At 48.2% G+C, this 27,948-nt stretch overlaps 1 protein-coding gene across 2 annotated transcripts in view; it reads right to left on the reverse strand.

The window, feature by feature from the left end:
• Positions 1-4,868: 4,868 nt before the first annotated feature.
• Positions 4,869-27,948, reverse strand: part of PDZRN3 (PDZ domain containing ring finger 3) — a 273,094-nt gene continuing 250,014 nt past the window's right edge. For both annotated transcript variants that reach the window (XM_006890639.1, XM_006890640.1), the window contains 5 exons: positions 13,065-13,163; positions 11,434-11,496; positions 9,723-9,824; positions 8,173-8,289; positions 4,869-6,419 (listed from right to left, as the gene is read on the reverse strand). In XM_006890639.1, coding sequence (XP_006890701.1) covers positions 4,869-6,419; positions 8,173-8,289; positions 9,723-9,824; positions 11,434-11,496; positions 13,065-13,163 — 1,932 coding nt within the window. The remainder of the gene's footprint in view (positions 6,420-8,172; positions 8,290-9,722; positions 9,825-11,433; positions 11,497-13,064; positions 13,164-27,948) is intronic.

Raw genomic sequence — 27,948 nt, forward strand, 5'->3', positions numbered from 1 at the left:
TTAGCAGCACATGTAATAATACAGTATACCAAAAGCTCTGTGGAAAAGGCACAGTGCTATTAAATCCAGTTGGTCTAAATGTGGGCTTCATCTCTCTTTAGAGGAGTGCTGTCGTGGCCACGTCTACAGGGAGGTGTGCTGGTAACCCAAAGGTGGTGTCTCTGCCAGTTCAAATCCACCACACGCTCTGACAGTGAACTATGGGCCATCTCCTCACAGCCCCCTACGCCATTTACAGCCTCAAAGAACATGTGAGAGGATCAACTATGAGTTGTTTCCAACTTAATGGCAATCAATTGGTTTTTTTTTAAATTGACCCCTTTCTTTTTTTATTTTTTTAAATTTTATTATTTTTTTGTGTGTACCGTCACATCAGATCTGACTGGTACAGGAGGAGATTGTGCCTCCCTCTCCAGCAGAGCATCTGGTGGATTTGAACCGTGCACCTATTGGATTGCAGTGCAGCTTCTTGCCACTAGGCCACCAGAGCTCGCCAAATTGACCCCTTTCTGTCAATGAACTTGGAAGACTAAAGGACAGAGAGACCTGTCTTGGAAGAAATATAGCCAGAATATTCCTTAGATGCAAGAATGGGGGTGTTTCATCTCACATTCCACTTTGAGTGTGTTAGTAGGAGGGGCCTGTTCCCGAAAAGTGACATCAAGATTGGAAACAAAGGGAAGTGAAAGAGGAAAAGTCCATCCAGGGGATGGGTTGGTGGAGGGGCTGCAGGTCTGGGCGTGGGCAGGAGAGAGATTGTGAGGGAGACACAGGACGGGCTGTCTGTCCTATGCAAGGTCACTAGGAGCGCGGCTGACAGAGCAGCACCACCATCAACAGTCTCTGAAGTCATATGACACTTACTTGTTTCCCTTCTGCATTTCCTGTATTATACATCGCCGTATTTTGAATTGCAATGCAAACCCATGGCTTCTGTCGGTCTTAGATGGGCATGGAGTGGGTGAGGGTAAAGGTTAGGAATCATTGGTGGCAGCTGGGCCTGCTGGTTACAGTGGCCATGCGTTCTCCTGACTCTTAGCAGTCAGCACAGACACGGGGTACCATTCTGCTCTCCCACCACGTAACACATGCTCCCACATGAGCCTTCCGAGGGCTGAGAGCCTGAGGAAATGCAGCTTCATGCACTCCCCCCCCCACCCCAGGACACACTGTGCTTGCTTTCCGGTTGAAGGTGTGGAGTGGAAGGCACTTCTCCCCTGAGCATGTGAGTAGACACAGAAGTAGATATTGGGCTCAGTTATACTCCCAGGTTAGTTATTCCTAAGCTGTATTTCTTTGCCTCCCAAGTCTCCTGCACATTGGTGAAGTGATCATTTCTACGATCTCTTCAATTTTTTTCTTTTGTTGATTTGTGAAACCAATTGCTCTGCAAATGGTGACCGAGTGGAGATGATGAGGATGGTACAGGGATAGCGTAGTTATGAGTCGTACTTGACGACACCTAATAAAAGCAGCACATCGACATGGAGAAGATACTTCTAAAATAAGTTGTGATCCAAGGCTCTGACTGGATGGTAATTTTCATCCTTTCGGAAGTGTCCCTGTGTAGGACAAGTGGTCACGTGCTCAATTGTAGACGCGAGGTTGGCAGTTTGCACCTGCCCTGTGGTGCCTCAGGTGGACGAGTGGTCCATTTCTGAAACACCAGCCTTTGCAAACCCTCAGATTGTACCGACAAACATGGGGGTGCCATCTCTTGGAATCAACTTGGCAGCAGCTGATTTGGTTATTTTAATTTTAATGAACATTTACAAAGACTATGGATTTCTATACATTCATTGCTGCATTTATTTCCCTGCTCACCTCCCCCTCGCCCCCAGTTCACTCTTGTCTTTGAAAAGTAAAATTCTTTCACTGTTATACAATCCCTCTCCACAAGTCCACTCTACTATGCAGCCTTCATTTTGAAAAGTAAAAGGATTTGTTGGTTGTTGGCTTTTTTTTTTTAACTGCACACACTGGTCTACAGACAGAGGCATTCCAGAGTCCAGGTCAGAAGCACTCCTGGCTGATTCTCATGTCACATGAGTGGGTTTGAGCACGTCCTTTTTGGGGACTACACATGCCTGGCTGGCCTTTGATAAAAAATGTGGAAGGGGAGGAAAGTTATTTCCCCAAAGATATTCATACACTTACTCTCAGCAAGGTATAATCCACCTGGCCAGGCTTGCTGTGAAACATTAGATGAGAAAAGAAAGTAAGAGTGCTGGAGATGGGACTCTATCCTGGGAGCCAGGGCTCAATTCTCTAGGAAGCAGGTCTTGGAGAATATGGGGAAACCCAGGCCCCTGAGAAGCCACCTTTTGCAAAATCCTCACAGTAGAGGGTTGATTAGAATAATGTAGCAGACATAATTATCTTAGCAATGCTTGGCTCTGAGAGAGGTAATGAACAAACATCTGAGTGAGGAATATGGATTTCGATGCGTTATTTTCACTAAACTGTCCTATTAACCGTGTGCCTACGGATTAGTCTCATGATTCTGGTCTCCAAGGAGGGTTCTGGTTGGAATGGAGAATGTGGGTCCAGTCTTGATTTGAAATGCCTAAATGCCTGGTTATTTCAATCACAGTTTCAGTTAGGTTAGAGAATAAATCAGCTGTCTGGCAATGAAAATGGCACCCTTCCTAGTGCTAGTCTTCTCAGGAGGTATTATAGTGGGTATCGGTTGAAACACTACAATTAGGGAAGTTTGTTGCAAATTCATTATTTAGAGGTGTGTCAGAGTCAGTGAGATGGCTCAGGATAGGGCAGGGCTCAGAGCTGTTGTACATCGGGTTGCTGTGAGTCAGGCAACTCCATGGCATGTGACAACAACTGGGGAGCTCTGGTGGCAAGAGTCTGCTGCGATCCTGAAGGCACATGATTTCGAGGCCACCAGCCGCTCCATGGGAGAAAGATGGACAATTTCCTCCCATAGAATTAACTGTCGTTGAAAAGCTACCAGAGAGTCAGCTACGGGTTGGTTCTGACACTAAGTACAACAGCAAACAACAAGGTGGTGGTGTAGTCTGAAATTTTGCCATTTTGAAGCCCACTCTCTGTGCATCTTAGAAATGAAAAGCTGGGTCAGGCTATAAGGGCTCCAAGAAACCAGAGAGGTTTCATTTAAAACATAACACTGCCTGCCTTGTGACCTTTGGTTTGTGGCTGAGTGCTTAATCAGTTTAACTTTATGTAATGGCACAAATTAGAATGATAAGAGGGAAAAAAGAAGCAATTTATTAGGATTATTTTCCAAAGGAGAAAGTAAGTCATTCTTTTTTTTTTCCTTTAGTCATTCGTTTATCAATTTAGAAATTGTGCAAACTTCTTAGCTTTCTAAAAGTTCTAATTTCCTATTTGCTGCCTGTTACTTTTCCCAACATTATAACAAATTACAGCTATCATCTTCTGCAGGTTTTTACTACTCTTTGATGCTTTTAATCTTCAACATAATCACCAATCTATAAAACTATATTTAAATATAATTTATTATATAGCTCAATGATTACTTTTCTGAATTTTTAGTAAAGGATTTTAAAATTAAAAAACAAACAAAACCGTAACCCTGCCTGATAAACTTGCTTGGAACTATTCTTTTTAAAAATTTTTTAAAAAATCATTTTATTAAGTTTTGTGTGTGTGTACTGTCAAATCAGATCTGACTGGTACAGGAGGAGATTGCCCCTCCTTCCCCGGCAGAGCATCTGGTGGATTCGAACCGTGCACCTCTGGGATTGTAGTTGCAGCTTCTTGCCACTAGGCCACCAGAGCTCCCCGCAACTATTCTTTTTAACACAGAATGCAGGATTCCTTGGAGAATCTGGCCCCTTATTGTTTGCTGGGAGACCTTAGTTTGACATCCACATAGAATTGTCAAGAGGGTCTGGAAGGTTCAAATCACTCCAATGGAGCAGGGAATACAAGCAAGAAAAGAAACATTGCAAAAGGCTTTTTATTTTATAGGTACCACTGCAAAATGAGGAATCACTTCAAAACATATCAAATAGAAAATAATAATTTATTTTAACTTCATTTTACTTAATGTTTGTAACTAATCATGATTTCACCAACTTGCTGTCCCTTCAAGTCTACAAATCAAAGGCTTACTACAGTGAGCACGGAAAACTCCACAAACCGTCTCCATCCCCGACTTTGCTGTACATGCAGATTCTTCCCAAAGGCTGCAGGATTTGCAAACATGCTTTCATCTTGAGTAAAGCTGCACCATTTTTTGCTTCGAGTCAAAACCTTTTCTCTCTCACTGGAATCTTAAGCAGAAATATGCTTAAATGCGTATCTCAATACTAACCACTGTGGGTTTTGTTAGGTGTGCTAATCCATTATCCAGAGTTCGGTGGCTTGAGCTGACACCTTGACCTACGTATTAATGGCCACGGGTAGGAAACACATTCAGCAAAGAAACATTACAAAATAGGGTTCCAGTAAAAATACATATTGGCAGTTGTTATTTGTGTTTTAGGCAGGAAAAAAAAAAAGCACATTTAACTTTTTTCGTATGAATATAGTTTAAACAAATTTTGTGAAAGTATGCTTAATAAAAAGCTTTCCTCTTTTTTTTTTAAATTTAAACACTTTATGTAAAAGATAACAGGTAAAAAAGCACAATTGCTATTTGGAAAAAAAAGCTCTTATTCTTTCTATTGCCTTCCAAGACAGGTCACGGTGGTTTAGCTCCGCGGTTTGGAGCTAGCTCCGGCACCCAGTGTTGTAGAGGAGGTCACGTCCACTTCTCATGTGGGTACGGGATTTCTCTTATGTACAGAAGCTTGCCGCATTGAACGAGGCAGGAATCTCTACCCCAGTGGTAGCGCTGTCCTATGTACAGAACGCACGCGCTGGCATTATACAGTCGTCACGGACAGGAAGGCATTGTACACCCTGGTGCCGTCGGGGGACTTGGTGCCGTGCGTCAAGAGTTCCTGGATGGTCATCCAGTTGTCGAAGATCTTCTTGTTGCGCTTCTTCATCATCTTCTTGTGGCTCAGCTCCAGGATGCTGACCTCGCGCTTGTCGTCGGCGCCCTGCTGCTCGCGCAGGCACTCCAGGCGGCTCTGCAGCATGAACTCGCGCCGGCGCCGCTGCTCCTTGGCCTTCACCAGGTGCTGCTTGCGCTCCTCCTTGCTCCAGTAGCGCCCCATCTTCATCTCGCTGATGGCATCGTCGTCCGTGGTCATGCCGCTGCGCTCCTCGCGGATCTTGAGGGCGCGCTCGCGCAGCAGCCGGTCACGCACGGGCCTCTTGGTGATGTAGCGGCTGCCGTCGCTCCGGACCTTCACCTTCCACTCCATCCGGGGCTCGGCCTGGCCGGCCCCGTGCAGGTCCTTGCACACACTCACCAGGCTCATCTGGCTCTGCGCGTACTCCACGGCCGACTTCTGCTGGATCAGCTGCATGTAGCTCTGGTAGTGCTGCGCGTGCGCCGGGATGTGCGCGTGTTTGTAGGGCGAGTGGTGGCAGGGGGACAGGTAGGCGCTGCCCAGCTTGGCGCTGGGCGTGGGGCTGCGGCCGCCCTCGGCCTTCACCTCGGTGCCCTCGGGGGGCTGGCCGAGGCCCAGCTCAGGCGCAGGGCTGTAGCCGGGGGTGGCCACGTCGGCATCCTCGGTGATGGTGAGTAGGTTTTGGGGGGCGGCCCCTTCTCCCCCGCTGCCCTCCGCGGCCCTCCGCAGGGAGTTGTCGGGGGAGATCTCCAGCGTGAGCGGGGTGCTGCGGCAGCTCTCGCCGGTGTTGTAGGCGCTGGAGCTGTCCTTGTCGGACCTCTCGGGCAGCTCGGTGATGTCAGCCAGCTCGCGGCCCCGCACGTCCAGGCTGGCGCAGGCGCGATAGCTGCCAGGGTGCATGTCAGGGCTGGCTGCGCAGGCGCGGAAGCCTCCCGGGTGCAGCGCACAGGCGTCGCGGCACTGCTGGCGCAGCTGCTGCAGGCGGTGCGCGCGCACGAGGCTCAGGCACTCGAGCTCGATGGTGCGCAGCTCCTCGTTGAGCAGCTCCAGCTCCTTGTCCACGCTCTCGGGGTCACTGCGGCCGGCGTCCGGGGGGCTGCTGGGCTCGTCCAGGCCGAAGGGGCTGGCGCTCTGCACGCGGTACTTAAGCTCCAGCAGCTCTCGGAAGCGCTCGCACTCGTCGGCGGGGATGCCCAGGCAGTCGGCGTCCGTGCAGTAGGACTCGTTGCTGAAGGGCAGGTCGCCGCTGCCCAGCGTGTCCTGGCTGCAGGTCAGCTTGCGCTGGCCGGCCAGCGGGTTGCAGGCGCCCGCGGGGTCGTCCCCGTTGTTCTCCTGCTCCGAGCTCTCGTCATTGCGGGTGCTCTCGTCCGTCCGCCCCACGCCACTGTCCTTCTCGTGCTGGTTGGACAGGATGGTGGCCGTGTCCGTGGTGCCGCCGTCTTCCTCGTGCTTTTTCTGCAAAACAGGAAACGAGAACACGCGTTCAGAGGAGCAATTACACCCAGATGACCATTGCTAGTATAGGGGTTTCTAGATGAGGCAGCCTCTGTGTTTCCAAAGCAGGGAACCAGCATATATAATATCAGCATATTAGGTGGTGTTTGTGGAGTCAGAACCCACTCATAGCTGACCCACCAGGACGTTCTCAGAAGCACAAAATCTCACAAGTGGAGATTTGGTATCTTCTGCAGAGCAGCAGGTGGATTCGAACCACACACCTTTGGGATGGCAGCACAATTTACCACCAAGCCACCAGAGTTCCCTCCCTAATATCAGGACTAGGGCAAAACTAAAACCAAATCTGTTGACTTGGAGTCAGTTCAGACTCGTGGAAGATCACATTTTTGTTGTGTGGCAGAACTGATTTATCCGGTTTTCTTGGGTGTAATCTGCACAGAAGCAGAAGATAGCCTTTCTTCTGCAGAAATGCTGGGTGGGCTCAAATTGCCAATCCTTACATTAGTCTCACTGCCATCAAATCAGAACCGACTCACAGCTGACCCTTCTTAGGGTTTCCAAGACTGTAAATAGCAGGGGAGGAGACTGCCCACCTTTTTCCCCAGTGGAGTCACTGGTGGGGTCAAACCACAAGAGAGATGCCACCTTTGGGTCAGCAGGGCAACCCAATGGACTACATCCAGAGCTGAGTGTAACCATTTGTCCCTCCAAAGGACCCAGCACACGGGGTGGACATTAGCCAGAGGGACCTCTATCAGGACAGGGTGACATTTGCATGAGTTGGAGCTGACTCCATAGAATCTGACAGGAACTGGTAATGTTTAAGTGCTTGGCTCCTAAGTGAAAAGTCAGTGGTTCAAATGTACCCTTAGAAAAAAGCTTGATAGTTCTCAGTGTCTTATTTTTGGAGATATATCAGGAGTCCAGTTCTTTGACACATACACAGGGTCAACCAAGTGTCAGGGTCACTTTGAAGGCAACACGTTTACCTCTAACCTGGGAAAGGCCTTATTTTGTATTTCGATCTTAAAATGAGGTTAAAAAGAGTTGACTTATTAAATACATCTCAGGTGGGAAAGAGGGAACACGGGTGGCTTAGTGGTAAGGAGCTGGCGTTGCTAACCTGAAGGCACACGGTTCAAATCTATCCCTTGCTTCACAGAAGAAAGATGGCCAGTTTCTACCTTTTGCGATTCACTGCCTCCAAAAACCCACTGGAACATAGCTATGGGTCTGTTCCAGTGCTTAACATTTGCGAAGCAGGAAGCACATAGGAGCTAGTAGAGTGGTAGTGGCCAGATACAGTACTCGAAACAGCTCACAATAAATGGAGAGACTTGGTTTACTCTAGAAACATGCTTGTTTCCACTTATATGCACTAATGCATGGAATCCTTGGGTGGTGCAGGTGAATTAGCACTTGAAAGGTTGGTGGTTTGATCCCACTGGTGCATAAAAGGAAAGGTGTGGTGATCTGCCTGGAACAGATCACAGCCAGGAATCCCCTGTGGGAGCAGAGCTTCCCTGGGACACACAGGGCTCCCGTGAGTCACTACAGACACAGCAGCATATTTCATTTTATGTTTAGACTGTCACGTGCATTTTGCAAACCAAGTTTCAAAAGGCTGGCTCTACCTTGGCATTACCGCTCAGCCTGAAAAGCCAGAGCAGCACCCTGCTTGCCAGGAAGAGAAGTGGCCTGCAGTTCACCAATGCCCCTCTCAGCGGGGAGGTCCTGCCAGCGCTCCTACCTGCTGCAGCACGCTGGCTGTGAACTGCATGGCCTGGTGGTGCTGCTCCTCCAGCATGTCCATGTGGAGATCATCCAGGAAGTCGTTCCGGTCATCGTCCAGCCAGCCCTCGTCCAGCTAGGGGAAGCAGCAGCCAACACGTGCATTAGAAGCTTCCTTGCGTTTTCCTTTCAATTACTTAAATTGTTAAAAGCCAAGGATAATGCTCGGAGAGGGAGGAGGGAATAAATATATTTCTAGCGCTTCCTCCAGGAGCTGTAAAAAATGACCCTGTCCTCACAACGAGCCCCTCCAGCCAGGGGCTGTCTCCTTGTCTGGGTGGAGGTGAGGCATGAAGTCTTTTGTGCGCACCTTCCACTGAAGGTAAACGACTTGTCGTGTCAGGGAAGGGCGGCTCAATCTAGCTGCTGGCCACCCCACATACAAGTTAGCAGATCCTACACTTTTAGTGTGGAAAATGCTCTCTCAGTCAAAAACCCTACCTCTCCAAAGGCACTGTTTGTTTGGGCAAGGTCTATCACTATAACTGATTAGCATTAGCCGAGGGGCCAAGGAACTATGGCCCATGAGCCAAACCCCAGATCCAGCTTACCACCAGTGTATTTGTTTTTTTTTCTTTTACATTTTGCTGGAGCACAGCCATGCCTGTTCACTTCCATTTTATCTCCCTGCGGCTGCCTTCCCACTCCACCAGCACGATTTAGTTAATTGGAACAAAGACTGTATGGTGCATGAAGCTGGTAATATTTATCATTCGGCTCTTTAAGAAAAAGGTAGCTGACCTCTGGTATTAAAAAATTTGTTCAGATTCACGGTTGTGCCATCTGTGGTCACCTGGACACTCTGTGCTGTTCCTAGATGCCTTTCAAATTGGCTTTCATACCTAAAGAGCCCTGAGCTGGACACTTGACTGGAGCCACTGTAAGAGGATCAGAAGTGCCAAGCACATGTTCTGGTATTCTCTCTATGGAAGGCTTACTGCAGTGCGTCTCTGACTCACACCCAGCATGAAGCCAGCAGAGGATGAGCCCGGAAGCAGAACTTGTGCTCGCTGATCAATCTGCAGCAAACATGCCACACAGAGTTCCCAATACCTACCTACCTACCTTCATTCCTTCCTTCCTTCATTCATTCAGCGACTTTCAATCATCATGTTCTGCAAACACCAACTCTAAGAATTTTTAAAATTTTCCATCACCCCAAACAGCAACACGATCTTCACTGCCAAGGTTAGCCTCCCCCTGCCACCACCTCCTCCCTGGTAACCACTGATCTACTTTGGCTTCTATGCATTTGCCTTTTCTATAGTTTGTAAGTGGGATCATACCATATCTATTTTTTTGGTGACAGGTTTCTTTCACTTAACATGTTTTCAAGGTTTGTCTATGTTGTGGGATCAGGGCTTCACTGCGCTTTCTACCTGCGTAATATTCCACTGTCTGTATGAACCACAGTTTGCCCATTCATCAGTTGATGGGCACTGGGGCTGTCTCCATGGCTTCATTTTAACCACACACGCCCCCAGGTCCACCTGTAGGAACGGGACCCACCTGGAGCTCTGGCCGTGCAATCAACAGGGAGAAATTCTTGTTTTCCTCGCTTGTTAGAAGTGCCACTGCCTCCTCACGGTTTTGTACCTCTATCCCGTTAATCTTTGAAAAAAGGGAAGAACAGGGCAATTGAGTTGTTGGGTACAAGTGGACGGTTGCATAGTAACAGCGTGCCCTCATTCTGTACCATTTCTGTCACCTCCTCACCGCTGAGACACACCTTCCACAGAGCTATAAAGAATCTTGATTTGGGGGAGAAAAGATCTTGCCGATGCCAACACTGCTTCTCTGGTCTATGAGAGACACTCCTTGGGGGTAGCCTGGTTGCTGCTGATAAGAATACAGAGGCTACATGGCTAGTAGTGGGCAGTGGCTGATAGAACAGAGGTTGTGTGCACTGCAGTGTCACGGGCTTTGGATGGCACCACTCAGAAGAATGCTAGAATCCTGTGAAGAGGGGCTGACAGGGATCTATTGCATGCACTGAAGTCACTGTGCGGTGAGAGGAAGTGAGGGATTCAACATCAACACAGAGAAGGGCAGGGATGATGTTAGAATGGTGATCTTTGTCCCCAGTGTGGTACCTTCCCTTCTGTAAGCAAAACAGAAGAGCATGTGAGAGTCACCCACACTGTCAAACTCGATGACTCCCTTGCAGGATTTTTACTTCCTGTTACAACTTTGAGCTCTGTTGCTCTGGCAGTCTCAGCCCCACTGGGGATGCTGCCTTTAGGGAACAGAACAGTGTTTTCGTTAAGTTGGGAGAGAAGCCTTCTACCCAGCCATGAGGTCTCCTTATGCCATAGAACTGATAGAGAAAAAGGGTGACTTGGCTGGCTAATCCTGAATACCAAGGAGAAAGGGGCTTGCTGCAGCTCTATCACGTGAGACAAGACTCTCTCTCTCTGGTCAACAGAGAGGTTGATGGAAAAGTACAGCAAATGAAGGGGGCAAGACTAGCGAGGACCATTCTAGGAAGGAGGGGTGGGCCATTCTTTAGGCAAGGAGGGTCTGTATGAGGTGACTGAGAAGTAGGTCTGGCTGCAGGCTGGAAAATCAGAATATGCAATAGGAGGAGGAAGAATATCCGTGGTGATGTTTGTAGTAATAAAAAATGCAGTGGATTTGAAATGAGGCCCTACAGAGGAGAAGAGGCAGCAAGCCAAGCCCTCTGGGATACAAAAACCCCAGCAGTGCACTGTCTGTGAGATTCAGCGCCACTGCCCGAGAGAGACATACCCTCCCTTTGACTAGAAGGAACACCACGGCTTGAGATGAAGTAGCCTGGGAAGCGATTCCCTGTAATGCATAAATGTTGAGTCATTGAATGTAAAAGAACTGCTCAATCAACTTTGCTAGATTGGCCAAAGGTGCTCCTGTTTGACGGGCAAGACCAAACTTGAAGCAGTTAGTTGAACACTAATCCTTCGGAGATTACTCCACCTCAGAAGCAGTAGATTGTTGGCGTGATGTGTCCCACGGATGCGTGGTTTCAGGCTCCACAGGATGACAGGAAATGAGGTGAGCCGGTTCAGAGTGTACGAGGCAGCGATTAGCCTGCTTGGGGACAGCGGCTGGCGGAGCACCCTCTCCAGAGTGTCCTGGCTGTCACCTCCCGCTGTTACAACTCACCTCCCTGCTCTCTAACCTCTACATGCTCAGCCCCACAGCTGTACTAGAACCAGTGACAGGCCCTCCATCGCAGACCCACCTGGATGATGCGGTCTCCCTCTCGAATGCGCCCGTCCTTGGCTGCAATGCTATTTGGATCGATCTGAAACATGCAGGGGACATTTCAGAACCCAATCCAGATACATTCAACAGTAAAAAATCAGCAGACGCTAAAGGCTGTCCCCTAACCAACAGTCAAACTCATCGCTGGTTTTAGTCTTACACAGAAATAAACAAGAAGTCTTAGGTGTCCTGCAAAGAGAGACAAATGGGTTGATATGTTCCAGAGCCTGTTCTAGAGCTTGTTCTTAGCAGCTGGTCCTGGCAGTTACTGGACCAGGAGGAGACGTGGTAAATCTTCTTGCAGGTGCAGGATTTCAATCAATGGTGCAGAACAAGTTAAAGGGGACAACCCGACCCTTTGCTATGTTACCAACCACATCCTGGCAATTTTATATCAAATACTTAGATAAAGTTTTGGGAAATCTTTTTAATACAGAAATGTAATTGAACCACAAAGGATTGCAGATGGAAGGAGCATCCCTAGAGTCTCAACGGCTCCATTTAAATTTGGTGGATAAAAAACCTGCGGTGGGCTGACTAACCCTTACAGACACATCCTTGGGTTTTCTGCTTAGAAACTGATTCTTAGGGAGCTCTAGTGGCCTAGTGGCAAGAAGCTGCACTGTAATACCAGAAGCATGTGGTTTGAATCCACCAGATCAGATCCGATTTGACAGTACACACACACACACAATAATAAAATTAAAGAAAAAGAAACTGCTTCTTATCTGGGCAAAATTTTCCCAACCAAACCTTGTGCATGCCAGGGTGGGTAGCCATGGTAAAGAACCAACTCCAGCTGGTTTGCACTGTCTTCTCTGTAAAATTCAAACCAGCTTCTGCCTGTCCTCTGAAGCTGCATGTAACACAGATGAAGTCAACCGTACACACTTGATCAAGAGAGACAGGGAGAAGCCCGCAGAAGTGTGATTCCATCCCCAGGACACTGGATGCATTGGGCAGTGTGACTCCTTCGTCCCCTCAGGGTTAAACACATACAACCATGTAAGCTTTCCCCATTTTATGGCTGATTTGCTGCTTCTCCAGACGAAGTCTGCCTTACGTGCTGACGATAGAACTTAACCCCAGGGAAAGCTGCATCTTCATGGAGTGACGTGAAGGGAGCGAAGTAATGTCTGTGCCTTTAAATAAAAAACACTACAAACCTAAACTTGCGGGTGAGCCAGAGTTAAGGCTGCAAACATCTAAAGAGGCAGTGTGTGTGGGGGGGCAATGGGAGCATTCCTGCCCTTCACGGGAGAGACATGGGTTCGATTCCTACTCATTGCATTCCATGCACATGTGTCTGAATGGAAACAGTGTGTTTGTGTGCTGGTGATGATGTCAACCATGTTTTAGCAGAGCCTCCTGTGGAGATGGGGTAGAAGGAAAGGTGTGAAAGTCAGTCACTCACTAAAATCCCTGTGGTTCCTAACAGGCTGATGCACAGCCGACTGTGTGGATGGTACAGGGGTGGGCAGAGTTTCATAGCTTCAGGCACGAGGGCACCATGGGTCAGAAGCCAAATGGATGGCACTGAACAGCAATCCGGAAAAGGGGAAGGGTCCCCCGCCCTCTGTCTTGATCTGAGAGGTAGGTCACACGTACCTCACTGATGTATATGCCAATGTCGTCCTCGTCATCCGTCCGGTAGCACACGGTGAGGCCTAGCTTGTCCTGGCTGTTGACCCGGAACAGGTCCACTTCCTAGACAAAGAAAGGGCATTCTCGATGAGACATGCCATGGAGCCCGGAGGGGTGAGCTGTCAGACGCTTTATAAATCGTTTGTTTAAATGATGAACGGGGTTTCTCTGCATTCAACTGTGTAGAGCTGCTTAACTCACTAAACAAAAAAAGTGATTATGGACATGGGATCAATGCGCAGGGCATTTCTGACCTTTTGGTCAATATCACGTCATTTTGAAAATAGTTATTTTATTGATCTCCCCAAAGAAAAATTACCCATATTTCACTCAAGACTTCTGGGTAGGGCTTTTGGAAAAGCATTCTTTCATTGTCGGCCACAGACACGAATATTTCCCTCCCTAAGCCGTCAGCCATTTCAGTACAAATGTTTCCAATATGTTTAGTTAGCTTATTTCACGTCGCGTTCCCTTACGATTCACAGTAATAGAACTTGCAAACAGATTACCCAGAAATTGATCCAAGAAAAGGAGAGTAACGTGATAGTGTGCAATTAATGCTTTCCACAACAGCTGTGATATTTACGGTGGAGAAATCACTCAGCCTCTACTGCTGCAAATGAAATCAGATAAAAGCAAAGGGAGCCCCAAAGTGAGACGCCTGAGTCCAGGGACAGCCACTGTGTCTGCCAGTCCACATGCACGTCACGAGGACAGAGCAGGGACAACTGTCGGGGTCTCGGGAGGAAGGTGCAGGGCTCTCTGAGCGTTAACAGGCTCAGTCACCCTTGCACACAAGTGGCCAATGACACACTCAGGCTTTACAGCAGGCAATCTGTGTGACGTGTGCCTGGTGACGTGTCCACCAGCACCTTGTGCAGAATGGACTTTGCAGCTGTCCGCTTGTCACCCGGCCGAGGGAGGGACTCACAGGCAGATCTCCATGCTCCTGTCTCCTGCCACAGCCAAGTGGTTTCTCTCGGGGCTTACCTTAGGGGGGCAGGCTCAATGCTGTTAATGCCAGATTATTCCTGGAACTGCCTTGTGAAAGGGAACCTGTCCACTGCCATGAGCATATCCCAGCCAAGTGCAAAGGTCCTGGGCTGGGAACGGGTGGTCTGCTTAACAATTTGCTTAACACTTTGGCCGGATACTGCACGAGGAGGACAGAGCCAGGGCTGGCTGAGGTCGGGGGTGGGGTAGGGTGGACTTGGCAGTTACTGCAACCTTGAGGAAGTCATGAGAAAGTTCCAACTTGGAGTTCCATGATCAGATTGACTCTCCTAAGTGTTTTTCCTGTCAATGTGTGAGGTGTAATGCAATGCTGAAGAACGGGGCTATGAACAAGGTGGACTTACATTTTGGGGTCCCACCTTGCCCCCTTTCTAGTTGTTGGATCATGAGTTTGTTACTATATCAAAGCATCTGTCTCCTCACAAATAAATGCCATCAGCCTTCTAAAGTGGCTGTGGAGTCACTCCCTGATGCACGCTTCCTGGCCTGGAGAAGGCTCATCGTAAATGGCTGTAGAATGACTGTGTGCAGTTAGGGTTACTTGGGGTCCTTGGTTGGCACAAGGTTAAGCATTTGCCAAATGACCAAAAGGCGAAGGGTTCAAAACCCCTTGCTTTGCCTCTGAAGGTCTGGCTGATCTCCTGAGAGACCATAGTCATTGTAAGCCCTCTGGAAGGTAGCACTGAGCTAGGTGGTCACCGTGAACGGGGCCACCGTGACCAGGACCGTCGTGAACTTGACCTGATCTGAAGGCAGCTGATGTTCTGTAACCCACTTCTGCACCTCAAGTCACAAGAAGTTGTTTGTGGCAGTGCGGCTACATGGCATGTATCCATCCCGTCAACAAGATATCTTCGTTTATTTTCTGAGCATTGCTATGTTAATGAATTCACTGACTTTCTAATTATAGTTTTTGCAATATGGCACATTCTCATTAAACGAGACTCATTAATTTCTAATAATTTAGGTGAGTAGAATGGCAATTCTTTTCCACATTTAAAGCGATGTGTATGTACTAAGCAAAGGAATAGAGGGAACCCAAGCTAAGGGTCATGCATAACCATGTAAACCAACTGCTTTCAACGATGTAACAACAGACGGCTTAGTTGCTCTCAGGTACCATCCAAAGTGGCTTCAACTCTTAGCCAGGTAATGTAAACCAGACATAAACCTCCTGCTCCTATGCCCTCATGACCCGTGTGTGTTTAAGTCAGCATGCCCATCGCTTGCTCACGCTGTCCCCCTCTTCTGCGGACCCCCTACAAACTCCGATGTCTTTCTACAGAGCCCTATCAAGATGCATGCATCAATTATTTACGTGTATTTTAAGCACATCCCCCCAAGACTCTTCCCCAGCTTCCACTTCCCTAAAATAGAGGTAAAAAGCAAAGGCTTCTCTATCTGTTTGGGGGCAGCCTTATGATTCGTCTACGTCAATGGGATTTCTTTAGTTTTCAGGTTCACCTGTTTACTAGCCACAGAGCAAGGTGGTGGTACAAACAGACCATGTGCAACTAGAGATACAGTTATAGGGTCATCATTGGAGGAAGAAAAATGAAAATGCAGCATACAGCTTCTTCTGAATGACTGGTTCCCAAAGCAGCCATCTCTGAAGAAAGCACAGAAAATGTCCCACTTCCGGTGGGGCTGCATCGCAGGGCCACCCAAAGTGTGCTTCGTGGTCATGACGAGGGAGATACCGACATGGAGGCAGGTGTTTAGAAAGTTTTCTAGCAGGTGAACTTTGGGGTAGTTACCAAAGGCCTGCTCAGTGGGCCTGTTTGATGGAACAGGATGCAGCTGAGTTCAGATGGGATGGAGCCTGAGGGGCGAGACACTCGTGGACGGGCCAGGTGCTCATGCACAGCAGAACCAAGGACTACTGGTCGGTGACTGACTACAAATAGAAGCAACAAACCTACCCAGTCCTGTGTCCCTGTCCCCTGAGAACTGGAGCAGCCAGGCTCTGTAGTAAGCATCGCGGGGCAGAAGCCCAGGGAAGGTGCTCTGAGGCTAAACAGGGAACGGTCAGCCAGCGAAAAAGGGACGTAATAGCTGAAGGCTGGCTAAGTAGGGAAGAATTAGATTTATTTAACATTGGGTCAAAGCGGTCCATGACTGCCTGTCCACCAAAACACGGGTTCAAATCCCTCAGTCACTGGGCGGGAAAAGAGGTGGCAGAAGGCACCAGGACAACAGCCTCGGGGACCCTGTGGGAGGTCTGCCTCTCCTGTTGTGCTGTTACCAATCAAAACCAACAGTGACAAGTCAATTTCTAGCTTTTGGATTTCAGTACCCAAATGCAGGTGATCTGATACTTAAAATAGTGTATGATTTTAATAAAACCTAACTTGAAAAGTGTTTCTAAGAGTTTTCTTTGGTTTGTTTTGAAATGCTATAAATTTTGGTGGATTTTCAGAGACCATAACACAACAGAAGACTGAATGCCTATTATCATCTTTTTCCTCCAGAGCAACTGGTGGATTCAAACCATCAGCCATTGGGCTGGGAGCACAGTTCCTTACCCATTAGGTCACCAGAGCTTCCTGCTATACATTTAGAGGAATATGAATGCAAAAAAGCTAACATTAGTGCTGATAAAAGAATCTCCTGACATCAGGGCTGAGGGAAGACAGAAAAGGAGGGGAGGAATGATGTATACTGCATTGAAACAGATGAGGGAGAGAATGGTTTAAAAGGTACACATGGATGGGTATTCTTGTCATTATAGAAGTCCAAAGTGAAGGCTGCATACTGGAGTGGACTTGAAGGGAGGGACTGCATGACAATAAAAGAGTTTTCCTTTTTCTTTTCAAGGAGAAGTGTGATTTGATGGGGAGGGAGTGGGCAGGGAGAAAAGTGCAACAATGAATGACTGGAAATCCCAAGTCTCTGTAAACTTTCATTAAAATTAATTTTTTTTAAAAAGAATCTCTTCTCCTGCTAAGTCTGCCAATTTCCTCCATCAAGTCCATGTTACTCTTACAGCCAGAGAGAAAATTTATAATAAACCGACAGGGGGTAGTTGATGATGTCCTAATACTGCACTGATATCATCCATTGCTGACTCGAGGGCTACATCTCGTACCTTCCTCAAGCATTCTTGGATGCTGTCACTAACCCACATTTCCCCTGGCAAATCAGGAGGAGGTTTTCTATGAACTGCTAGGAATTCTACTGTGCAAAGATGACAGTTACACATTGTGACATGTGTTCACAGGAGAGAGAGGCCTCCTTGCTCAGTCTGTTCTCAGTGACTGAGAGATACCCGAAGTGTGCATGCTCGCACAGAAACAACTGCCCATCAACAGATGAATGGATAAAGAAACTATGGTGCTTCCATGCAGTGGAGTACTATGCAACAGTGAAAACCATTTTGTTAAACAATAAGTACCATGGACATCTAGAGGACATTGGGTCAGTCACAGGGGATAATCATGGCTTAAGACTACTATTAAAAAAGCTCAGGAAAGGTTTACCCACATATAGACTCATTCTTGGATGGTTACCAGGGATGGAAGAGGAGGGAGAGAGGAGTAAAAGTTAGTAAATAGATGATGTTGTTATTGTTTACCGTGGAGCCACAACTGACCCTCAGCTGACCCATCAGAGGGTTTCAGAGACAATGTAATCTCACAGGAGGAGATTGCCCATCTTTCTCCCATGGATCAGCTAGTGGATTTAAACCACATGCCTTTGGGATTGCAATGCAGCTCTTTACCACTAGAGATCCCTAAACAGTTATCAGGCACATGTTAAGGGAAGTGAGGGGAACGTGAATAGGGTATGACGTCAGCACAGTGCCAGGAAAAGACAGAGAAAACAAAGGAATAGAAAAGTTCGTGAAGTCAGAATTCCAGGGAGGAAACAGAAGAAACTAAGTCTATTGTGCATATTGAAGTTAATGTCACAGAACAAAATTTGTAGAAATTTTGCATGGAAAGTTAATTTTTTTAGTAAATATTCACTCAAATGATAATGAAAAAAAAAAAAAAAAGAATAAGGGTGGATGTCCTGTTACTATAGCAAATGATGTAGAGTCCAGCAGTGCATTTAGCCTTTGACTCTCATTACAGATACTACCAGCAGGCCAGCATTTAAATGTTAAATTTGCCTTTAAGTTTTACAAATGCAAAACTCACTCCTTGATGTGGAAGAGAGGCCTCAGGCCTGGTTCCAGAATGTGCCATACCATCCCTATATGAAATGGCAGAGTGTCGGAAAAATGGAATAATTTCTGAAATGCTCACTTGCCCTGGGTCTGTTAAGGCTTTTCCTGCCAATCCCAATTCCAGTTATCTGTGAAAAAAAAAAGCTTTAGGACCTGATTTTTAAAGGAGACTTAAGGGGGGAAGTGTAATTTTACTTGAAGGGCACTCTCTGGGAAGCAACTTCCTGGCTTGGAAATGGTCTGATTTTAAAAAGGATGAGTGGTATGTGAATGAACAGAGGCTGTGAGTAACAGTAAAGCAAGGGCATCCTGGGACTGGGTCTAGGTGTGCATCTGACATTGATGTTAAAATATCAAATGTGGTGGTGTTGTTGTTAGGTGCCGTCGAGTTATAGATGACTCATAGCGACCCTATGAATGAAAGGCCTGAGCACTGTTCATAGAGTTTTCGGGGGCAAGCAATTTCGGAAGTGGATGCCACTCCTGCTACCAAGCTTGTTTTAATCAGGAAGCTCCAGCAAACACTGTCCTCCATGGGTAATCATTATCGCATTTGACACATCACTGTCACAGTATTCAGTATCACAGCAACCATAAGTTACCTCTGTACAGCAATGCACAGACCAGTGCAATACCACCTAGAAGAATGTTTGACAGAAAAACAATTTGAACTAGGCCTGAGGGCCACAGGCCCAAGGGCCCTCTGGAGCTTTAAGCCACCACCTGCCTTAAACCCTAGGCCAAGCCACGAGGGCCTCGCTCCTTGGGGGAAGAGCAGTATCACACATTAAACCCAAGCCCGAAAGAAGCACATGACCCCACAAGCTTGTGATTACTTGCACATGAGGACTGCTGTGCCATACTCAGGAAGCAAGAAGCCACAGAGACTCTCATCCAATGTGAGGGCTGTAGAATTTCCTTGCTGTAACTGTACCTTTTTAGGAGAGCTTGGAAGAAAAGCTTTAGTTAGAAGACAGGGTGTTTGCACACCCCTGTTTATCGCGGCTTTGTTCACAATAGAAAGGAGTTGGAAGCAACCTAAGTGCCCATCAACAAACGAATGGATAGAGAAGCTGTGGTATAGCCACCCACCCAATGGAATACTACACTGCATTGATTATTCAAAATGGGTGATTCTGGAGGACATTATGCTGAGTGAAGTCTCTCAGTCACAAAAGGACAAATACTACATGGTGTTACTGTTGTAAAACAGGACTAACCTTGGGGTTGGGGAAAGACTGAGAAAGATGGGTTCAATAATGTATACTGCACTGAAACAGATGAGGGAGAAAACTGTTTAAAAGGGATATGTGATTAGGTATTTTTGTCATGACAGGAGTCTAGAGCAAAGGCTACATGCTGGAGTGGATCTGGGGGAGGGTTTGTAAAACAAGGAAAGAATTTTTCTTTTACTTTTCCAAGAGAGGGGGAGGGTTGGGAGGGGAGAAAAGTGAAACAATGAATGAGTGGAAATCCAAAGTCTCTGTAAATTTTTACTGAAATTAATAAGAAATTTAAGGAAAGAAAAAAAAAAAGAAGAAAGGGTGTGACCTAGCTGTGCCCCCTCGACCGTGATCACAGGAGAGAAGAGCCTGGGCAAGCGCCGGCGGCCAAGTCAGCAGCGAACTGCCCTGCTGACCCAATGAGAGCACCTGTCTGGTGGCTTGAATCTACCGCAGCTCAAGTGGTGGAAGAGGAACAATCTCCTCTCATGCGCTTTGCAGCCTTCAGAACCCTCTGGAGGGTCAGCTATGAGTCGGTTCCAACTCAGCTGCAGCGGGCTGAGAGCAGAGTCTGAGTGCAAAAGTCAGCAGGGTGGGTCAGAAAGGGGTCTCGGAAGCTGCGAAAAGATCACGCCTGCACGGCTGCTGTCATCTTCTGGAGGGCACGGGTCTGTTACCTTACGGTTCAGTAAGAAAGACTGTCACGAGGCAGAGTGGTTGGCGTGTGCTGTCCCTCGTCCTGTCTCAGTGACCACGTGTGGCCTGAGTGCACATGCTCCATAGGGTTTCAGAAGCTGTTATCTTTAGAACAGTAAACTTCTCAGCTTTTCATTGAGCAGGTAGGTAGGTTTGAACCTACAGGCTAGGGGTTAGCAGGCAGCGCTTAGCCACTGCACCACCAGGGCTCTTTCTAGTAAGACGATGGCACTGCCAGGTTATTCCAACAAAGACTGACCCCCCCATGATGAACAAGGATGCTATGGGGTTTCCTAGGCTGGAAGAGGAACCAAATCACGGTGCTTTCAGTTGCTTCCTGTGATTCTGCAATCTGGACAGTGCCTGGGATGACAGAAGAACTGATGCCTTTGAACCCAGGTGTGTGAGAAGAGGATTGAGTATCTCCGGGACTGTCAAGAGAACAAACACATCTGTCTTGGAGGAGGGGCAGTGAACGTGCTCTTTTAGACTGAGAGAGAGATGGCGAAACTTCATCTCACCAACTTTGGGTATGTTTTCAGGAAGGGCCAGTTCTTGGGAAAAAAGACATCATTCTGGGAAAGGTGAGGGGACCAGAGAAAGAAAGGAAGACCTTCAACAAGATGAACTGGCAGTGACGGTAACACTGGACTTGAGAATGTCAGAGGTCATGAAGGTGGTCGTGGCAGAGCAGTGTTAAGACAAATGCAGATCTCATGTTCAGAAGGTACCGGAGTCACAGCTGACTGAACAGCACCTAACAGGCACTATTGACAGATGCAGAGGGCTGCTTTTCCTCCTGCAGAGAAGTGGACCCCTGGTCCTTTTGGCTAGCAGCCTGACTCTGAAGCATGTTGTCACTCATGCTCAACTCTAAAGCCAACAACAATTACATAATACATTTTGTACAAGCCGCAGTATCTAACCTTGTACACTCTGAACACCAATGCTGAATGAATAGATGAATGAGGGATTTTGAGATTCTGGGGCAGAATAAACACTTCAGTGACAATTACGCCATTATCCAATGAGGGAGCCTTGGGTGAGTCCCCTAATTTCTCCTCATCGTTCCTCGGCCGTTGTATGGTTTTTATAATGAGACATAATACTTTGAGGCCCAGTGGAAATGACAATTTCCCCAGCTAACCAAGTGATCTGTACATTTCCAACATTTCATTCTGACTTCCAGCGAGAGGCAGGGCCCACAGAATTGAGCATACGACCGAAAGCTTGGAGGTTATCAATACAGATCTGTCTGTGATGATGGAGATGAGATTTCAGAGAAGACCATTAATCAAGAGGCTATGAATAATGCATCAGCACTATCTGGATTACAGCTACCCCACCACTGGTGTCCTGTTGCTCATTGGTCTAGATGGACCATTTGATAAAAATGAATGGTGAAGGCTGGCATTTCAGATGAAACGGAAACGATGCTGCGATGAAGAGTAGTAAGGGGATCATTCCACCTTACTGATTCACGCTTTGCATTTCAACGTCAGCATCTTTAATCAAGGAGGACCCCAAAGACTCATTTCTATGGCTAATCCACCCCCAGGAAGGCTGGTAACTGAAGCATAACTTCCCACCCTCTCAGCCCAGGAGGGATATGCATATTTCTTTAAAACATCTCAACAATTTCTGTATCTGTGCACATCATTATGTTGCATATAGAGACATCTCTAGAAATAGTGCATTTTCCCCGTAGGACATTGAATGTAATGAAAGAGAGGCATTTATTCCTTCCTTTGGTAGATACTTATTGTGTGCCTGCCATAGCTAGGAAAGGCACTGGTGGCCCAGTGGTAAACATTCTGGCCTGCCATGTGGGAGAGTTGGGTTCGATTCTCAGTCAGTGCACCTCACACATTGCCATCACTGGTCAGTGGAGACTTGCAGGAGGGCATGGTGCTAAACAGATTTCAGGGAGACCAGGTGATGTACAGCTGGAAATCGGCCAGGGAAAAACCCTCCAGGTTCCAATGTGAACCACTGGGCCCAGCTCCATTTTGTTCAGTCCACGACAACAGCAGCCCACGTAACACTGTGACCACACTGACGCAGAAATCCAGCAGTGAGCAAGACACGGGCCTGTGTTCACGGATCTGTGTTCTGGGGGAGCAGACAGCAAGCAGGGGCCCTGTGGGGTCGGGCTGAGAAACCGATGTGGAGAGGAGACATTTGGACAGAAGGTGGAGGCTGACTGTGATCCGCAGGGAGGTGAGGGATGTGCCTGAAGCTAGAAACGAGCAAGGGTGCAGGCTGAGAATTGCTGGTGGCAGCACCAAGAACATGTCACGATCCTGCAGACACTGACTGGGTGAGAGACATGATACCCAGGACAGCCTGTGTGAGGACGGTGCCCGGGAGGGGCCCTTGTCCTGTGGACGTCCGGGCACACAGACACTACTGACTGGCTCCATTCTACGTGACCAACTTAGGTTACTCTAAGGACCTGGGCTTTGGAACCATTATAACCTCCCTTTGTTAAAATGGCCAGGGAGCTCTGGTGGCCTAGAGGTAAGGAGTGGCACAGCCACCTCAAAGGCAAGCAGTTCAAATCTACCAGCTGCTCTGAGGGAGAAACAGGAACAGTCTCTCCTCCCGCGGAATTGACAGCCTCTGCAAACCTGCTGGAGCCTCAGCCATGAGGCTGTTGGACCCCGTGGCAGGGAGGGACGGAGGGGGCGAGGTGGCCCTTGCCTTCCTGCCTCAGAATGGCTGTCTGTCAGGTGACAGCAGCTTCCAGCCTGAACAGGGAGCATCACCTGGGAAACGTAAACAACGGACTCAGAGGAAAGCCACCCTCAGACACCCACTTCCTTTTTAATTGGCTGCAGGCAGAGACAGAGCAGGTGTTCAGGGCCTGGAAATTCATGGGGAATTATCTGACTGCTCAACCCTGGTTATTCTTGGGCATAATCCCTTTAACTCTAAGTGCTTCCACAATAACAGGGATTTGACATTATCTAAATACGATCATTCTGTGTACTTTAAAAGAGAGAGAACATCTGGTTTTCTCTGTGCGTTTTCTTCAGTAGTATCCCAACCCACTCACAGGTCTATTCCTCCCGTAAACATCCCTGGACATGGTTATTCTGGGAAAGGTGCGGACTTTGACCAATTCAGCTTCGCTGGTGAGTACCGTCATGCGACGGGCCCCTTCTGAAATCTAACCTAGCATTTGAGAACAGAACAGGATAGCTGCACAGACAGGCTGCTGACGGCAGGGAGCCTGGAGGGGCAGGTGCGTGCCAGCTTCCCCAGCAGGATCCACGTGAGGAGGTGCCCTCCTCAGCAGGAGGCCCGCTTGCCAACCTTCTTGAGCCGAGCAGCCTACCTGGCAAAGACACACCTGTGACACAGAAGCAACATGAGAGGCAGCTGCCCTTCTCCAGGGTGATTCCCTCGCTGTGGGGCACCGCTGGGAAACTCCGATGACTCTACCAGATGCCCTCTTGGTGCCCCTCAGAAATGACTCTACCAGATGCCTTCTTGGTGTCCCTCAGGAATCAGGAGGGCCCTTCATCCTTAAACAGAAACCCGAACTCCACACCTGACAAGCCAGCCCATTGGTTCCCGAGGCTGTACGCCTTCTTGGAAGAGATGTCCATCTTCTTCCCTTGAAGCACTGACCTTCCAGCTCCCCCTGCAGCCTGCTGTCCACTACACCAGCAGAGTTACACCCCGCCCCCTCCCCCCAGTCCCAGCACAGCCTGGTGCTTGGTGACACTGTGGGTCGGAGCAGAACCCTGTTCCACAGGGTTTCCAATGCCTGGTTTCTCGAAGTCAGTCATCAAGCCTTTCCTCCACGGTGTCTCTGGGGAGACTCAAACCTCTGACCTTCTGGTTCACAGCCAAGCTCACTATCTGGTGGGACCACCCAGGGATAAGCATCTAAGTTACCAGGGGCAAAAGAGCAAATGTTTAAAGTCTTCCTCTCTGCTGTGGACTCGAGGACTATATGGTTGTTGTTCAAAGGAGCTGGAGGTGGACGATGACCATAATTGGGATTTCTGAGATGGAAAGTCGGTCAGTGGCTCCAGGGCTTTGGGCCTCTCACAGACTTAAGCATCTTCTTTTTTTAATTATTATTTGTGTGTGTGTACCATCAAATCAGATCTGACTGGTACAGGAGGAGATTGTTCCTCCTTTTCCAGCAGAGCATCTGGTGGATTTGAACTGCACACCTCAGGAATTACAGTGCAGCTTCTTGCCACTAGGCCACCATAGCTCGCCAGACTTAAGCTTCTTAAGGGCAAGATGGTGACTTCCTGATTCTTCCCACCCGCAGTGTATCTATTTTAAGAGATGAACAGTAGAACTGACACACAGAAATGAATATAAGCGTGGGTGGAGTCCTGCAGCCTCACTTCTGATATCCCCCTGGTATTCTGAACACCTGGAGACTACACACAGGTGGGAGGCAGTCATGGTGGGTGCCCCACCTGCTGGCATCAGTCATTGAGACAGCTTTCATGCATGGAGACCCTTGCATGTCAGGACGGACAGTGTCCACTTCAGCACTGCTGTCATGATCGATGCTGGGCTGGAGTCCAACACTAAGGCATAGGTCCACAGACCTGTCCGTCCTGTGGTAAGTTTACTCTGTGTGGATGGTGCTGGTAAGAGGGGGCATATCCTTGCACTGCGGGGAGTGGACCCCCAGTGAGAGCCTCTGTGGGAAGACCGTGGTACCGGAGAACTGGAGCCTGGACCACGGCCTCCAGATGACAGCTCATCTGACGTTTGCGTATTCAGCTTTCTCTTGCGGGACTGGGCGCTCCCGGGGACACCGCTCATCCTAACACCACACCTGGCCTACCAGGTTCTAGGGAACTTTCATAGAGCGGCTGCCCCCCAGAACTATGGCAGTCCCAGAAATACCACTGTGTGATTGCCTGGAGGAGAAAGAGACTCCACTGGGGCTAGTCTGAACAATTAGTTAATATTAGGCAAAGTTTAGGAGGCTCTGGAAGGAGCCCTTAGCCGCCCAGCAGGCACCAGCATGGAGAATTTAGTAACTTTGGGTCCGCTGTGGTTAACTGTACCATGCTTGCTGCTGAGTCAACACTAAGCCCAGTGCCCCGTGCAGAAGCGATGAAACCCCTGCCTGATGCCAAGCCATCTTCAGAACTTCCTCTGGGCACACGCCCCCTGCTGCAGCACTGGGTCAGTCCATCTCATGGAGGCCCTTCCTCTCTTTCTCTGCCCTCAAACTTTCCCAGCATGACATCTTTTCATAAGGACTGGCCCCCACTGACAACATGCCCCCCAAAGTGCATGAGATAAGGCTTCAGCGTCCTTGCCTGTACGGAGCACCCTGGCTGCAACTCTCCCAAGATACACCTGCTTGTTCTTCAGACAGTCCGTGGGCTGGTTAGTGCTCTTCTCCGACAGCACAGCTCAAAGGCATTACTTTTCCTTCTGTCCACATGAACACGAGGCAATTGAAAATACTATGGCTTTAAATCTATGGGGCCCTTTTATAACGGGATTTCCTGAATGGTGCAAAGGGAAAGGTTGGGCGCCCACGTCTAGTCCGAGGCTCCTGGGAAGGCGGAGTCACTTCTGAAGCATCCGTCACTGAGCACCATGGAGTGCTGTTTGACTCTGACCCACGCAGCACCGTCACACCCGGGAACAGACCTGGGGGCACCTGGTTTCTATATTTGCCACAGATCCTGTTCTGTTCATGGCGGTGGTAATGTTTCCTTCCAAGCAAATTCCGTTGCAGCAAGTCATGTTGAAGGGAAATAGCAAAGAATAGTTCTGGTGGGTGTTTCGCTCCTGAGAGCAGGATGGAAACGCAGCAGATGTAGCGGGAGGGTAGTGGGCTTCCTGAGGCCGTGTGCGCGCTCCCACACGCAGGCAGCCTTCCAGGGAGCGGACAGAGCTTCCCACAGATTTTCAGTGGTGCCGGGAACCAAAAACAGAACGGAAAAACCCCCACTCCTGTAAAGTTGAGCTTAACTACACACTACGGACCACAGAGTACACACCACTTTGTGAATGTGTGAGTTTTAGAAGACCCCGAATTCGCCTCAGTGAACATCATCCAGAGCTAATGTTACTATTTATCAATTATTTGGTAAGGGAACATTTCACCAGCAAAAGAAAGCCTAATAGTGTTCCAGAGGAAATGATACTAGGTACTTGGGCCAAGAGCATTGACGTAGGTTTGGGAAATCCTGTGTATTATATCCCTTCCCAAGGAACTCTGGTGATGCAGTGGCTAAAGGAATTAATGTGCCAACCAAAAAGTCAGTGGTTCAAATCCACCAGCTGCTTCATGGGAAAGAGACATGGTGGTCAGTTTCGTTCCGTAAAGGCTTACAGGTGTGGAAGCCCCTGGGGCAGCTCTCCTCTGTCCTGTGGGGTCACTGTGAGTCTGCGTTTATGGAGAGGTAAGGTTTTGATTGAGAAGTTTTTGTTCTTGCCCCCAAACTAGGCCTAAAGCTGTCAAGATAAACACCAAGTCAAGCCTATTGACTCCGGGTTAATTCTGACTCCTGGACAATCTCCGTTTGGTGTCTGAACTCTAAATCTTTATGACGGATGAGAACACCCATCTCTTGCAGTGGCTAGTGGATTTGAACCAATAACCCTTCCATTAACAGTCCTCCCAAGATGTAACACATTCCACCCCCAGAGCTGCCTGGGCCTGAGGCTGGGAGGACAGAATGCCGTAACAGACACAACCCGTGCTCTCTTGAAGAAAATACTTCCCTGAGCAACTGCGGGGTGTGAGTGCCCTGGGCTGTAGCTGAGTGAGAAGAAATAGTCTGTGATTTCTATAGTTAGAAGAACTGCCATCCCAGTCTAGCTGTTTAGACCATATGAAATGTAAATTTGCAAGAGAAATCTCCACTGAGCCAGCCATGCCTTGAGGGCCTAACACTTTGATCTGACCACATCCGGCTGGAGGCAGGAAGCCAGCAAAGTTGGGCATTTGCACACTTTCCTTGATCTCAATCTTCTGTTTGGGAATAAGAACTCTGAGAAACTTTAAAGGAGCCTTGAAGAACACAGCTGTTGTCTACTCTGAGCTACACAGAAACCCCCTGCCCCTGAAAAATTCATGAGGTTCACAAGTGTCTGGGTGCAGCCCAGGTCTGCCAGGCTATGGGACTCCCCCTGGCTAACCCCAACCCTGTCAAGGTCCAGGCTTCGGCAGCAGGTTCCAGAGCCTTGGAAAGGTGCCCTGTTTCAGAAAAGCAGATTTCAAGAAGGGGCCTGCATTTCTGAAAACCAATGAACTATGACTTTTTATTTACCTGAAAGTATAAATACAAAAACCCCAAAGGCTTGGAAGTGGGTGTTCTCTACTTTTTTTTTTTTAAATTATTCTTATAAAGAGAAATAAAACTGTGATCCTGTATTGCTGAAAATTTGAAATCTTAGGTGTAATATGTTGTTATTAGCTGGTGTCAAGTTGATTATGACTCATTATGGGGTCACTGTCATGGTCACAGTCACTGTGTCAGTCCAGCTTGTGCAGAATCTCCTCTTTCCCTGACCCTCTCTCCTCCCCTGCATGTTGGACTGGCCCCTTCTGACAACATACACACAGTGCGTGAGGCAGTTTCACCATCCTTGCTTTTACGGAGCACCCTGGCTGCTCCTCCAGGATACGAGAAAACACTGTTGTATTTGGTCTGAACTATCACCGAATTAGGTATTTCTTTGCGTCACCTTACTGTAATCTGCAAGCAGAGAATTCGTGGGTGAACCTTTTTGCTGG

Source organism: Elephantulus edwardii, unplaced genomic scaffold (genome assembly GCF_000299155.1).
Source record: "Elephantulus edwardii isolate Elephantulus edwardi_28Jun2011 unplaced genomic scaffold, EleEdw1.0 scaffold00091, whole genome shotgun sequence".
NCBI lineage: Eukaryota > Metazoa > Chordata > Mammalia > Macroscelidea > Macroscelididae > Elephantulus > Elephantulus edwardii.